General features: G+C 37.7%; 1 protein-coding gene across 3 annotated transcripts; it reads left to right on the top strand.

Annotated features, from left to right (window-relative positions):
• Positions 1 to 2,071: 2,071 nt before the first annotated feature.
• mpx (myeloid-specific peroxidase) lies at positions 2,072 to 10,205 on the top strand. Of its 3 annotated transcripts, XM_056403534.1 has the most exons (16): positions 2,072 to 2,165; positions 2,293 to 2,358; positions 2,441 to 2,528; positions 2,729 to 2,904; positions 3,118 to 3,250; positions 3,639 to 3,765; positions 3,857 to 4,063; positions 4,160 to 4,523; positions 5,190 to 5,350; positions 5,434 to 5,692; positions 5,777 to 5,947; positions 6,050 to 6,287; positions 6,686 to 6,903; positions 7,082 to 7,119; positions 7,741 to 7,800; positions 9,321 to 9,463. In XM_056403534.1, exons 2-16 carry the CDS (start codon positions 2,295 to 2,297, stop codon positions 9,327 to 9,329), a joined length of 2,313 nt encoding a protein of 770 aa, XP_056259509.1. In that variant the 5' UTR covers positions 2,072 to 2,165; positions 2,293 to 2,294; the 3' UTR covers positions 9,330 to 9,463. The 3 variants fall into 3 exon arrangements, with proteins under 3 accessions (XP_056259509.1, XP_056259507.1, XP_056259508.1); XM_056403532.1 differs by lacking the exon at positions 7,082 to 7,119 and having other exon boundaries at positions 2,073 to 2,165; positions 9,321 to 10,205; XM_056403533.1 differs by lacking the exons at positions 7,082 to 7,119; positions 7,741 to 7,800 and having other exon boundaries at positions 2,073 to 2,165; positions 9,321 to 10,205.
• Positions 10,206 to 15,799: the final 5,594 nt, after the last annotated feature.

Here is a 15,799-nt window from a genome sequence, read left to right as displayed (position 1 = left end):
TCCAGGAAAAAAGACCCTCAAAACCTGCTGTTTTTTTTTTTCTTCAATTTCATCTCATTTCAATTGTGACATGTTTCTGCTTCAGACTGTGCAGAATCGTTACTTGATTGTAAAAGCTGAATTTCCCAACAGCGTGCTCTCCCCAAATACACACACACACACACACACACACACACACACACACACACAACTAACCAACTTAATGGTGAAATGTGACTTCTTGCTAAAACCATGAGGTTGACTAACAACTTTCTTCAAAGAGGAAACTGGCCAGGACTAATGCAACTCTCCTGTTGTTGCAAACACAATGAACTGCTGACAGAAAAATGACCTTTTACTTTGACAAAGAGCAGACAAACTGAACGCTCATTCAAAGTGACAAGTTATTCAAAATAGTCTATTCTTTTGCATGAAATCTATTATTCATTTAAAAGTTTAATTTTAGAGTTTGTTGTCTCACACACCTGTCAGTTTGACTTAATCCTCTGCTATTATTGTTTAAAAATACGGATGCATCATTTAAGGCAAGTACATCAAAATATACAGTATATATATATGTGGTATGTGCAACCTAATCCTTAAATATTTTATTGTGTCTGCTTTTGAGAATGAGGCTGCACTATTCAACAACAAATTAAAATAATTCTAAAGCAGAAAAGAAAGGTAGTGCATAGTGTGGATATCTAACTATAGTTAGGTTCAGGTGCAGGACAAAACAGAATACAAATAAAAGTAAGATTTATTTTCAACAGGACAACTTTTCCTTTTTCCTTAAATAATTTTCAGACCTCTTTAAATAGTTTAAATAGTACACTGATAAAATACTCTCTCAAACATTTTATCAGGGCCAGTTGGTTAATTATTATAACTCCGGTTTTTCACAGGCCAGTGGACTTCCCCACAACCTCTGTTCCTTGTCTTGTTATCATTAACAATTTTATGTGACAGCTATGAGGTTGTCTTTGTGTATACTGCAGCCACAGGGCTCCGCACCCAAACACACACAGCCCCACACAAGCACACCCAAACACACACAAGAACACACATACAGTTTCGAGGCAAACTTATATTTGACTGTGTATTTGTCTTTGTTTTTTTTCCTCATTGCATGGCCATGTCTCACACATACAACCTGCCATTCATTGACATACAGCATTCTGATCGGTGGCGACAAACACCTTAAGTTAATTTTAAGAAATGTTATTATTGATTTTTTGTTCATTCAGCAGTTAAAGGTCAATAAACTATTTCAAGAAAAAAAAAATTATGATTGCTTCCTCTTTTCAAAGACTTTCACAAGTTTATCTGTGTTGTAACGCAGCAGGTCTTCATCCACAACATGACAACACCAGCAAACTAGTAAAACAAAGCACACGCAAACTGTCCAAATCCTCTTTATAAAAATTAAATTACATCCCTCCAAAGACTATATCTCCTTGAGGAAAGTATAGAATGTGAACCAGTTATTTCAAATGTTATGACAAGAAATGTCAATGAACACAGTCCAAACCTTGTTGATAAAAACAAAAATAAAAGTGCAAAAATCAAGGGGATCCCTGGTGGTCGATGGGTCAACATGTACCACAATGTCACCTGCCCCCCCCCCCCCCCAATTGTTTTACTTTAATCTCTAAAGACTAGACCAGATCTATTTATGTCACATTATGTCACGAAAAAGGAAAGTATGATTAACAGAAAATTAAGGTTTAAATGATAAAAAAAAAGGAGACCAAATCATTTGCGAAATTTGTCTGAAATGCTGCTTAAACACTGAAATAATTATAAAGCCTAAGAAAAATGTTTATTCAAATAGATTCCCCAACTGTGATAATGCAAATACAATATAAGGCCTGTCACTGTATTCCGTGATGATTGCTGTCACCGTTGTCACAAGTAATACTTGTTTTGCTGCTTCTTCTATAGATTTGTTATAAGATCATCAGTTGTATCAGTTGGCCATAAAGACTGACTGATAAGAATAAAAGGTTCCTTCTGCACAGAGAAGGAAGAAGGAACTGCTTTTTACTGACAGTAGCTTCACCTGGACAACCCAGGGGCGAGTCCACGCTGCATATAAGGTGGTGACAGCGCTCGACACAGCATCACTCACAGCTCCACATCTCCAAGAGCGTCTGCAATCTTCACAGGTATCTTCACAGACACAGGTAGTGAGAGTCTTCTCTTTTTTGCTGAGGGATACTTATATTTTTTATGCTGCACTGTGCTAATGAAAATGTTTTTACTTTTGACTTATTAAATTAATTTTATTTTCCTTCTGATTATTCGTTTCAGAGATGCTTCTCTCTGTCCTTCTTGTGCTGGGCATCTGCCTGGTACCTGCTCACTCCAGAGCAACAGGTAGGTAGTTCACACTGTAAATGTTGTAAAATACTGTATAAAATTTGAAATCCTTTTAATAAAAGTGTTGTTTTCTTTGCAGGAGACTTTCTTGGCAGTCCTTTCCTTCAACAATGTTTTCAGGAGGCAAAGACAATCGTGGATGATGCCTACAAATACTCCAGAGAAGAGTGAGTTCATCTGATATCTTGTTTCATTAGTATTCAGTAGATATCTTTCAAATGGATACAGCATAAATGTCAACTGATGAACTATTTCTTTGGCATGCAAGCCATTCATTACAGTGTCTCAATAGTTGTTAGAAAAAGTTGCAAAATAAAGACCACAGTTTGGACTTTATTGTTCAACTATGTGACTTTTTCTCCTCCAGGAGTCTGAGGCGAGTCCGCAGGGAGGTGGTGAGTCCTCATGATGCTCTTCGTCTCCTGAAGCAGCCTCGAGGTGACACACGCACAGCTGTGAGATCTGCAGACTACTTGGATCAAACACTTCGTCTGGTGCACAACAGGGTGCATCACGTGCACAAACGCTCCCTCAATGCAACAGGTCAGACATGCGGCAATCACACAAAGACAACACACATAGTGCTCACACTGTTTTTGTAAAATCTTTTCCTGGTTTTGGTTAGAGTCTAGGTCTGAGTTTTATTGTCTCATAATGTGGGCACAGTGGAGCACTTCAAAGCTGCAATTAAGGACTAGACAGTTGTATATGTACACACACTGTGAGTGCATGAAATGTGTCTTTCACATTTTTCAGATTTGCTCACTGAAGAAGACCTGAACGACCTTGTCCGTATAACTGGATGTGCAGCTCGAACCAGATTTCCACAGTGCAGCACCACACAAAATATTAACAAGTATCGCACAGCCACCAGCGTCTGCAATAACCTGTGAGTCACTTCTGTATTTGGACTTCTGTAACACCACCTTTTTCAGGACATGTAAAACATAGATAAACTTTTACATCCATTTTTTTTTTATGCTACGTAACCTTGAGTTTAAGTCATTTTCCAGTTTTGACTTCTTGACTTCTTCATATGTAGGAAAAAAAAACAACTATGTGGTTTCTCTCCAAAAAGCAATTTGTGTTGAATTAATGAGGAACCAGATGATTTTGTGACAGGGTTTATGAGTTTATGAGTGGTGCTTACATTCAGAAGACATGCTTTGTGAAATGCACCTAAACATCTTAGGCCATACACCACAGGAGATGTGTACACTTCCTCTGGATTTCTCAAGTCGTGTGTCTAAACATTGACGTTTGGTGTTTGCCTTTAGAAAAACACCTCGCCTGGGAGCCTCCAACACCCCCTTCTCCCGCTGGCTGCCTGCCGAATATGACGACGGCATCTCCCAACCAAAAGGCGGGGCAAACCGATCACTCAACAACTTCTTGCTCCCACTGGTACGACCCTGAAATCCCAGACTCTCACCTTGATCCATATGGATAAACTAAATCAATTCTTAAATACCGAAAATTTCTCTTCACTCTGCAGGTGCGTCAGGTGTCCAACAACATCCTAAGAACAACAGATGCAGGTGTGGTCAGCGACAGAGAGTTCAGTCACATGGTGACCCTGTTTGGCCAGTGGAACGACCACGACCTCACCTTCACGCCCTTCTCCCCCAGCATCCGCTCCTTCAGCAACGGCGTGAACTGTGAGGAGAGCTGTGAGAGAACTGAGCCATGCATCCCCATCCCGGTTGGTGTCAAAGCTCAAACTCAAACACTGACATGTTGTTTTTACCTCTGAAAAGATTTGCTTGATAACCTTTGACCTCCCTCTGCTGCAAAACAGATCCCCCCCGGCGACCCTCGCCTGCCCTCCCGCCCTGACAGCTGCATCCCTTCGTTCAGATCCGCCCCTGCCTGCGGAACCGGATTCTCAGCGTACAATTTCGGTGGAGAACCCAACAAGAGAGAGCAGATCAACGCCCTGACCGCCTTCCTGGACCTCGGTCAGGTGTATGGCTCCGAGGAGAAGCTCGCCAGAGACCTTCGTGACCTCACTAACAATAACGGCCTGCTGCGCGTGAACACAGAGTTCAGGGACAATGGGCGGGAGCTGCTGCCCTTCCATCCAATGCAGGTGCAGATGTGTGCCACCCGCAGAAGAATCACCAACGACACCAACGCCAGGGAGGTGCCCTGTTTCATTGCAGGTTCGTCATCTCGCAAAAACTATTAGCTTTATAAATAGTTAAATAATGACTAATTAACCGGTTAATCAGTAACAAGCCATCAGAGAAGTAATTAGAAGTTTGGGTTGCCAGGTTGTGTGTTTTCTAGTTGCTGTCTGTCTAAATTATCTGGTGACACTTTATTTAACCCCCCCCGGTCATTCATAAGCAATATACACACACTTAATGCATGGTTAATATCGGACCATAATGTAGTTGTTGTTGACATTTTGTATGTGTCATTTAGGTATTTGTCAACTACCATTGTCCTATTAAGCATCCATAACTGGATACTGGTGTATAGACAGATGATGAATGGCAATATAAAATACTAGTAACATAAATTAAAATCTTCATAGCATAAATAATAGTTGTTGAGAAATAATGATAAATATAAAAACATCCATGCAGCCTGACCTCTGCCCACATAGTAGATTGTGTTGTAACTTCTCACTTTGCTTTACTGCTACAATAAAATTAGAGCAAAGGTCATTTTGAAAGACATACTAGAGTAAATTTGGCAACTCAAATTTTGTCCTTCAAGCATTAATACATGTAGTCTCATAAACTCCTATTAGGAAGTGGTACCAAACATGAATCTGAAGAGGAAATGAACACCTTTATATCTGCTGCATTTCTGTCTTGAAGGTGATGTCCGTGTGGACGAGAACATCGCTCTGACATCCATTCACACACTGTTTATGCGTGAGCACAACCGCCTGGCTCGCGCGCTGAAAAGACTGAACCCACACTGGGACAGTGAGACACTCTACCAAGAGGCCCGCAAGATCATGGGCGCTTACACACAGGTATTCCATAAGCATTCACATTTATATATTCCCATCTCATGTGTCATTCCCTCAAAATAAACCTCTCTGTCTGTGTCTCTCAGCGGTTTGTGTTCAGGGACTATCTGCCACACATTGTGGGTGACGAGGCGATGCGCAGACAGCTTGGCCGTTACCCTGGCTACAATCCCAACGTGGACCCCAGCATCTCCAACGTCTTTGCAACAGCAGCTTACCGCTTCGCCCACTTGGCCATCCAGCCAGCCTTGTCCCGTCTGGATGCAAACTACAGGGAGCATCCTCAGTTTCCCAGTGTGCCCTTGTTCAAGGCCTTCTTCACCCCCTGGAGAGTCGTCTTTGAGGGTGAGCTGTACAGAGAAAACTGTAGCAATTGTTTTGATATTCTGTCTTAAACCATCACCCTAATTTTTATTTTCATCTCTTCAGGTGGTATTGACCCTCTGCTGCGTGGTTTGGTCGGCCGTCCCGCCAAACTGAACACTCAGGATCATATGATGGTGGATGCTCTGAGGGAGAGGCTGTTCCAGTTTGTGCAGCATCTGGCTTTGGACCTTGCCGCTCTCAACATGCAGAGGGGACGTGACCATGGCTTGCCTGGTACATCTCTCACTCTGATGTTTCAACATATGAAATCTTCTTTCTAATGTTTTATCTTTTTCTCAATTGCACTCTTTGTTTACTTGCTATTTACTCCTCTAGGCTACAATGCCTGGCGCAGGTTCTGTGGCCTGTCTCAGCCCAGGAACCAGCAAGAGCTTGGTCGGGTTCTGAACAACACGAATCTGGCCCGAAGGCTGCTGCAGCTCTACGGTACACCCGACAACATCGATGTGTGGCTGGGAGGTGTGGCAGAACCGTTCGTCAGGGGCGGACGTGTGGGGCCTCTGTTCGCCTGCCTCATCGCAAACCAGTTCCAGAAGATCCGCCAGGGTGACAGGTCAGTATGTGTGTGGATACATGCAGTGCTGTAGATTTGAAATTTCCACTGTGTTGTATCACTTACTGTAGTGATTATTACACGTGATAACATCCTGCACCAAATATCTAAATGTTTGCTGCAAGCAGTACCAACTCTGGTGCTCCACAAATACACTGAAACACTTTCTTTTCTTTTTATAACCTCAGTAGCCAGAGATTTTCAGACTAGCATTGGTTTACACCTGTAGCATTTGACCACAGCTGGTTGCTGCCTTCCAGTAATGACAAATTTTAGATTATAATTTATATTAAATGTCAGCTGCAGACTGATGACCCTATCACAAAACTAAATGTATTTTAAATACAGTCTCTGCTAACACTAACGCTTTCTTCTCACCTCTCCTTTGAAATGCTCAGGTTGTGGTACGAGAATCCAGGTGTCTTCACCCCGAGACAGAGATCTGCTCTGTCATCTGTCAGGTTGTCCAAGATCATCTGCGACAACACTGGCATCACGTCTGTCCCCCTTGACGCCTTCAGTGTTATCACAAACAGGAACCGTCTGGTCAGGTGCAACGCCATCCGAAGCCTGGACCTGTCGGCCTGGAGGGAGAGACCCTGCTCCGAGAACTCAGGTGAAACAACACTCGATCAAACTTTCTGAGAGCGGGAAAGACTCTCAGTACTAAATTAACATCATTTAACATTAAGTGCTTACTGTGTTTTTCATTCTGAGGTTAACCTGGTGTCTTTATTTCTTCACTAATAACTTAAGTGAAAATCACTCTTCATATGTGGTGTTTGATGTTGCAGGCCCGGGTGATAGCTGTTATGAAGTCCTTGAAAGAGAGGTCGGTGTTAAGCACTAACAAATGGCAGTCACATTTTAACCCTTGTGCATCCCTTGTAAAAAATTACACTGTGTTCCTTAGAGGACAAATATGTTTGAATCAAAAACTTCCATAAATATATATTAATATTACTTTCAGTGAATCATTTTTTTAACCAACATCAGTCCTGATCATACCTACCAAATATTATTATATTATATCATTTTCAGGATTTAAACTCTTTAGAACACAGTTTGTTTATATAATGTCACTGTAGTTTTTCCATAAAATACTTTATTATGATTATCATGAAAAATAATGCCTTGAGAACCACTTGTTATCAACTTATATGGACATGCAGTCACATACACTGTCATGCAGTCACCCAAGTACATCCTACGAAGATTCAAATCTAAAATGAAAGGGACAAGAATGTCCTTAAGGCTGCACAAGGGTTAAGGCTTGAAGCTTAAAAAGTGCATATTCATATCACACAACACTTTTTAACATTTGGTCAAGTTGGTGAAGGCCTTCCTCACTCAAAAGAAACAGTTCATAGTTTACTGACTCAAGCACATTTTGAAAAAATTCCTCTAGTTATTAGGCTGAGTATGTTGATCTCTACATCTTCTTGATATACAGAATGTGAAATGGCCTGGCACCGAGGCCCGCCAGGACCACCAGGGCCTCCTGGACAACGAGGTAATCTATTCAGTTATCTTACATCTACACTATGTATAGCAGTGGCGTGCAGGAACTTTTACAGATAGGCAGGCAGAGCTAAGCAAAATATTTACCTTTACCTGAGAATGCAGAATCCTGCATTTTCCTGCCTCAGTGATGCTAACCTTTCCTGGCTCATATTGTCAGGACTGTAGTTAGGAAGCACAGGAGAGACGCAGGAACTTGGTTCTTGAGGAGTTGTAGTATTTATTTACTGACAGCCTGGAGTGCACATACATTTACTGCTACGTCCACAGCTGCATTGCTAACTGCTAACTAAGTAGCTAACTCTCTGCTCCTGTCACTAGCCTCTTTGCTTTAGCTCTCTCTCTCTCTCGCCCGCTACGTACACAACCTACATACTAAGCCATTCCTGTAAGAAGCTGTTATTTGTGTAACAATATTCTGTCTCAATCTTCTGAAATTTACAGCAGATCTTGCACAGAGATGATAAATCAGTGTCATTTGCTTGTTTACATGTTACTGTTGCCTCTTAACGCTTAATGCCAACACTGCTGCGCATGTGTATAATGCGAACAATATCAAAACTGACCTCAGAAGAGTGGAAGCACACATTGGCCATAGCTAGTCACTCATCAAAGATTCCAGGATTATCTTCAATGCGCAAGCGCAAACCTCCAAAATAAAGGCTGCTGTCCTCGCTGCTTGATAAGCCCCAGTCTTTGTCAATGGGACACAGTCACGTCCACAAAAATGGCAGAAATGATATGTACAACAGCTGGAGGTCAAACTAGCGTGCACGGACAATAACCTGCCACAAGTGGGCAGTAAATTGCAAACAGGCATGAGATCCTTTGTAGGATGCATTATTTAAAAGCAATTTTCACTAAGCACAAGAGCAGCAAGATTTTGTAAGCCTCCTTATTTTATTTTTTTCTTTACAAATGTATTTAAATAGAATAATGGAGCGAAACATCAATGAAGGGTGGCTCCCGGCTGATGACCTTGCAGCTGCCCCACAGGCACCGTCGGAGGTGCGTCAGGCAGAAACGCCCTGCAGGCAGCCATCACCTGTGCTTGCATTTAAAAAAACACAAACAACAAAGACCTCATCAGTGTTTTTCTGTTTAGATTCAGCAGGATAGGATTCTGAGTCAGTGCAAAACTGATCCTAAAATATATGAAACACCAACAGCATAATGTATTTGCATAGCACGTTTCAACAAGGTAATTCAAAGTGCTTAAAAATGCATTAAGGCAAGATATAACAGATGGCACTAAGAAAGACACTTAAATAGGATATTAAAAGAATAAAATATAAATCAAGTCTTAGTATTTACCCCGAGGACACTAAGAAAACTTCACAGACAGTCTGAAAGGTCAGGATGGTTCAAATCAACAGCAGATCAGAAAACTTTTTGAAAAAAAACTTTCATTTATGAAAGTAGATTCAAAGCTGAAAATGTGGACAGTTACACATCTATGATATTCTGTACACTTTGACAGAATTTTGTAAGTAATCTTTTGTTTGTCTGCAGGTCCAGTAGGACCTCCAGGACCTCAAGGACCACCAGAAGCCGATGTCAATGCAACACAGTCTGCCTTCTCCGTCATCCTGGGCAAATACAGATCATCCTCAAAGAAAATCATTCATTTCCATCAGGTCATCTACAACAAACAGAACCACTACAGCACGCAGACGGGCTTGTTTACATGCGTTATCCCTGGTGTCTATCAGTTCAGCTTTGTCTGTACGACCGTCAATGGTGGAGGAAGTGTGGACCTGTGGCATAACAACAAGCTAGCGATGTACAGTGTCAAGGTTTATCAAAGAGGTCAGCGCACATCTTCAGGGGACACAATGCTCCGGCTGGAGAAAGGAGACCAAGTGTATTTGAGGGCAAGCAAAGGGACCTACGGCCTGAGCACCAAAAGCTTCTTCTTTGGACACCTGCTCTTCAGCGTGTGACACAAGCACGTCTGCTTTGGGATCTGTTTTCAATACTTTCCAATAATCAGTTCATTCTACTTTAGGACTTATTAGGACTGTACTGTTTTTTTTCTTCTCTGCCAAAGGACCAGACCTGGGAACACCATACGACTGTACATGTTTTACATTTTACTGAAAAATGAACAAATTAGTTAGATTTAGAGAATAGTTTAATGAATTTGAAATGTGATTGCACCAAATCTGTTAAATTCTGTTACAGCACACTCTATTGTGTATTACATACAAAAAAATCATCAACAGCAAATTTTTGAGTGGGTTTTACCAGTATTATTATGACTATTTTATGCACTGATGAAATGTAAGTGTGACTTCAAAAAGTTGTGTGCTTGTGCTTTGTCTGCACGTTTTACTGTCTTTCTTATCTGTTGTACTTTGCATTCAATAAAGACTAATGACGCTAAGCTGCAGCAAATATTGTCCTCAAGTGTTTTTTTATTTATGACACATCAGGAATTATTTCATGGGTGTACTATTTGAATCACAAACAGAGATAGAAGTATCCAAAAAGGAATTTACTGTTGGACTTATATAGTATCTGAATGTGTCTGTATGAAAGTACAGGACAAAAGTAGAGAGCATTATGGCCTAAGCTCCACTGAAACTGAAAAACTGTACAAAAAGGAAATATTTAGAAATATAAAAATTGTATGTTAGTTTGCTTCAACTGCTTCAACTGTTTAGTCCTTACAAGTAAGAAGCAGTTTATTCACTTTGTACAAAAACTATAGATAGTAAATAAAGCTTTGAAACTTTCCATGTATTATTTTTTCTTTGAAGCACTTACATTGAACTACAGCTCCTCTTAATAAAACAGCTATGTTAGTTTCATTTTAACACTTGGTTTCAGTAATCTAAATGGAACAATAAAGATCAAAGTCTGATCTTTAATAATCACTATAATGTCTTGTATGTCTCCTGTAGATGGAGCCATTGTTCAAATAAATATATGAAAGATGAAGTGGCATAACTGGTTCATTTTGACCACTAGGCTTTGAAAGCACTGCATCTGAAAAGTTTCCTCACTGACAAACATTCACTGCTTAATTTCTTGTCTTATTGTCTTCATCATTGTAATCATGTTAAAGTTACTAGGTGGCTGGAACCTACCCACCATGAACTGGATGTGGGTGGGAAGGTTAGACACACTGACATTTACACCTGTGGTTAACTTGTCTCTTCTCCAGCCCACCTGGGCTGCACGTGTGCGCATTGCAGAAGAAAAATGGCGTCTATGTTCCAGATCAAACAGAGGTGAGCATGGGAAGAAACATGCAAACTATATACAAGGAAGGAACGGTGAGGAAGGGTGATCAAAATCAGTTCTTTCTTGCATACAGGTGACAGTGTTTACCACCTAACCTGCATCTTTAAAGTTCTACCGTACATTAAGTGGAGATTTGACAAGTGTAAGTGATTTCTTATTTATCTGAAACTTTAGCTTTAACGCTTTATTTCAGATAAATTATGAGGCAGCCTGCACACCTTTTAAGGTTGTTTAAAACCCTCCAAAGCTCAATAAGTCTGTCCATGAATCCAAATTATTATTGTCATTCAGATATGCAGAGACTCGACGCTGAATTCAAGAACGTTGTCCAGAAAAACAGATTGAGGTGTGATAGGACACAGATGTACATCTGGCAGGCTGAATATGAATTTAAAGCACTTGGAAAGTTCACACTTCAAAAGAGCTCTCTCAAAGTTCAGTTCACACAAACTAAAATGAACTAATTCCTGTAAGTAGTTCACAGTTTTGAATTTTGAATAAGTTCACAGTCCCAAGAAATGAAGATGTTCACATTCATTTCTGTTTGTGTTTTTTTCTTTGTAAGAGATCCTCTGAGATACTTTTTTTCAATAAGAACCTCCCCCTACTCGTCCATCCCCAGTCCCCAGTCAATGCCACTTCCCAAAATCAATGAAGTACTGTATGCTACTATAGAGTCACAGAATGGGGATTAGGCTACTTTTGAAAGCCAAGAAAAGTGAGTATATGTTTTTAGAACTTAAACAATGTGCCATGAAGCAGGAAAACTCAAAAAAGATCAGTTTATAAATGTAAATCAGCTCTATATAAAATTTGTTTTATTATGGAGTAAGTGAAAAAAATGTTGAGTGAAGGTATACTGGAGATGCAATATAAATTCTCTATAGCCATAGTAAAATAAGTATAAAAACGTCATAGTATATTCAGGCATAAAAACATCATAGTATAGTAAGTCATGAGGCATAATGGTAAGGCATGAAAAGGTTATAGGAAGGCATTAGGGTTGCCAATAAACCTAATATGCATGTCTATCAACTGCAGGAAGAAGCCTAAGTACTCAAAGACATCCCACACAGGCACAAGGAGAATATGCAAACTACACACAGAAAGGGGGCATGAACAGAATTCAAACCCAAAACCCTCTGATTGTAAGGCAAATTTTCTGAATACTACTTCAATGTGCCACCCCATTAAATAATCGTTGTATGTTAAGGCATAAAAATGTCATAGTATACGCATAAAATGGCATATTGTATTAAGGCATGAAACATCATAGAAATGTCATGGTAAGGGATAAGGCATGAAAAAAAATAATAGTATAGTAAGCGGGAAAATGTCATAAAAATGTCATAGTATAATAAGGCATAAAAACAGCAGAATATAGTCAGTGATAAAAATGACATTGAAAATTTCATAGTATAGTAAAGCATAAAAGCATCATAGTATAGTATGGCATATACACGTCATACTATATTAAGACATAAAAATAGTCACAGTATATTGAGGCATGAAAAAGTAATAGTATAATAAGGCATAAAAATGGCAAAGTATAATCAGGGATAAAAATGGCATAAAAATGGCATCGTATATAAAGTCATGTAAACATCATACTATAGTAAGGTATAAAAACGTCATACTATAGTAAGGCATAAAGACATCATATAATAGTAAAGCATAAAAATGTCAGTATAGCAAGGCATGAAAATGTGAAAAAAGATCATAGTATAATAACGCATAAAAATGTCATCGTAAAGTAAGGCATAAAATTGTGAAAAAACGTCATATTATAAAACAGAAACGTCATAGTATGGTAAAGCATAAAAATTAAGGCATAAAAATCTGAGAAAACATCATAGTATATTAAGGAATAAAAATCTGAGAAAACATCATAGTATATTAAGGCATAAAAATTTGAAAAAACGTCATAGCATATTAAGGCATAAAAGATCATCAAAACGTCATAGTATATTAAGGCAAAAAAGATCATCAAAACTTCATAGTATATTAATGCAAAAAAGATCATCAAAACTTCATAGTATGGTCAGGCATCAAGCGATATACTATAGTAAGGCACAAAGATGCCAAAAAACATCTAAGTTTAGTATGGCAGAAAAAAATGTCATAGAACATCAAAAATACATTATAGTATATTGAGGCATAAAAGGTAATAAAAACATCATAGTATGGTCAGGCATGAGTGGAAATAATATAATTACGCATAAAAATTCGAAAAAACGTCATAGTATAGTATGGCAGGAAAATGCAAAAAAACGTCATAGTATAGTATGGCATAAAACATCAAAAATACATCATAGTATATTAAGGCATAAAAGGTCATAAAAACATCATAGTATGGTCAGGCATCAAATGAGATAGTATAGTAAGGCACAAAAATGCCAATAAACATCTAAGTTTAGTATGGCAGAAAAACGCCAAGAAACGTCATAGTATATTAAGGCATAAAAGGTCATAAAAACATCATAGTATGGTAAGGCATGAGTGGAAATAATATAATTACGCATAAAAATGCCAAAAAACGTCATAGTATAGTATGGCAGGAAAATGCAAAAAAAGGTCATAGTATAGTATGGCATAAAACATCAAAAATACATTATAGTATATTAAGGCATAAAAGGTCATATAAACATCATAGTATGGTCAGGCATGAGTGGAAATAATATAATTACGCATAAAAATGCAAAAAAACGTCATAGTATAGTATGGCAGGAAAATGCGAAAAAACGTCATAGTATAGTATGGCATAAAATATCAAAAATACATTATAGTATATTAAGGCATAAAAGGTCATAAAAACATCATTGTATGGTCAAGTATCAAACGAGATAGTATAGTAAGGCACAAAAATGCCAAAAAACATCTAAGTTTAGTTTGAAAGAAAAACACCAAAAAACGTCATAGTATAGTATGGCATAAAACATCAAAAATACATCATAGTATATTAAGGCATAAAATGTCATAAAAACGTCATAGTATGGTAAGGCATGAGTGGAAATAATATAATTACGCATAAAAATGCAAAAAAACGTCATAGTATAGTATGGCAGGAAAATGCAAAAAAACGTCATAGTATAGTATGGCATAAAATATCAAAAATACATTATAGTATATTAAGGCATAAAAGGTCATAAAAACATCATTGTATGGTCAGGTATCAAACGAGATAGTATAGTAAGGCACAAAAATGCCAAAAAACATCTAAGTTTAGTTTGGCAGAAAAACACCAAAAAACGTCATAGTATAGTATGGCATAAAATGTCAAAAATACATTATAGTATATTAAGGCATAAAAGGTCATATAAACATCATAGTATGATCAGGCATGAGTGGAAATAACATAATTACACATAAAAATGCCATAAAACGTCATAGTATAGTATGGCAGGAAAATGCAAAAAATAGTCGTAGTATAGTATGGCATAAAACATCAAAAATACATTATAGTATATTAAGGCATAAAAGGTCATAAAAACATCTCAGTATGGTCAGGTATCAAACGAGATAGTATAGTAAGGCATAAAAATGCCAAAAAACATCTAAGTTTAGTATGGCAGAAAAATGCCATAAAACGTCATTGTATAGTATGGCAGGAAAATGCAAAAAATAGTCATAGTATAGTATGGCATAAAACATCAAAAATACATTATAGTATATTAAGGCATAAAAGGTCATAAAAACATCATAGTATGGTCAGGTATCAAACGAGATAGTATAGTAAGGCATAAAAATGCCAAAAAACATTTAAGTTTATTTTGAAAGAAAAACACCAAAAAACGTCATAGTATAGTATGGCATAAAACATCAAAAATACATCATAGTATATTAAGGCATAAAATGTCATAAAAACGTCATAGTATGGTCAGGCATGAGTGGAAATAATATAATTACGCATAAAAATGCAAAAAAACGTCATAGTATAGTATGGCAGGAAAATGCGAAAAAACGTCATAGTATAGTATGGCATAAAATATCAAAAATACATTATAGTATATTAAGGCATAAAAGGTCATAAAAACATCATTGTATGGTCAGTATCAAACGAGATAGTATAGTAAGGCATAAAAATGCCAAAAAACATTTAAGTTTATTTTGAAAGAAAAACACCAAAAAACGTCACAGTATAGTATGGCATAAAACATCAAAAATACATCATAGTATATTAAGGCATAAAATGTCATAAAAACGTCATAGTATGGTCAGGCATGAGTGGAAATAATATAATTACGCATAAAAATGCGAAAAAACGTCATAGTATAGTATGGCAGGAAAATGCGAAAAAACGTCATAGTATAGTATGGCATAAAATATCAAAAATACATTATAGTATATTAAGGCATAAAAGGTCATAAAAACATCATTGTATGGTCAGGTATCAAACGAGATAGTATAGTAAGGCACAAAAATGCCAAAAAACATCTAAGTTTAGTTTGGCAGAAAAACACCAAAAAACGTCATAGTATAGTATGGCATAAAACATCAAAAATACATCATAGTATATTAAGGCATAAAATGTCATAAAAACATCATAGTATGGTAAGGCATGAGTGGAAATAATATAATTACGCATAAAAATGCCAAAAAACGTCATAGTATAGTATGGCAGGAAAATGCAAAAAAAGTCATAGTATAGTATGGCATAAAATATCAAAAATACATTATAGTATATTAAGGCATAAAAGGTCATAAAAACATCATTGTATGGTCAGGTATCAAACAAGATAGTA

Source organism: Seriola aureovittata, chromosome 18 (assembly GCF_021018895.1).
Source record: "Seriola aureovittata isolate HTS-2021-v1 ecotype China chromosome 18, ASM2101889v1, whole genome shotgun sequence".
In the NCBI taxonomy this organism is placed as follows: Eukaryota; Metazoa; Chordata; class Actinopteri; order Carangiformes; family Carangidae; genus Seriola; species Seriola aureovittata.
This window is presented reverse-complemented; position numbering and strand designations above follow the sequence as displayed.

Coding starts and splice junctions, on each gene's coding strand:
- mpx (XM_056403532.1), top strand. CDS start 2,295: ATGCTTCTCTCTGTCCTTCTTGTGCTGGGCATCTGCCTGGTACCTGCT. Junction 5,693..5,776: donor CTGGAGAGTCGTCTTTGAGG/GTGAGCTGTACA, acceptor TCATCTCTTCAG/GTGGTATTGACCCTCTGCTG. Junction 7,801..9,320: donor AGGGCCTCCTGGACAACGAG/GTAATCTATTCA, acceptor GTTTGTCTGCAG/GTCCAGTAGGACCTCCAGGA.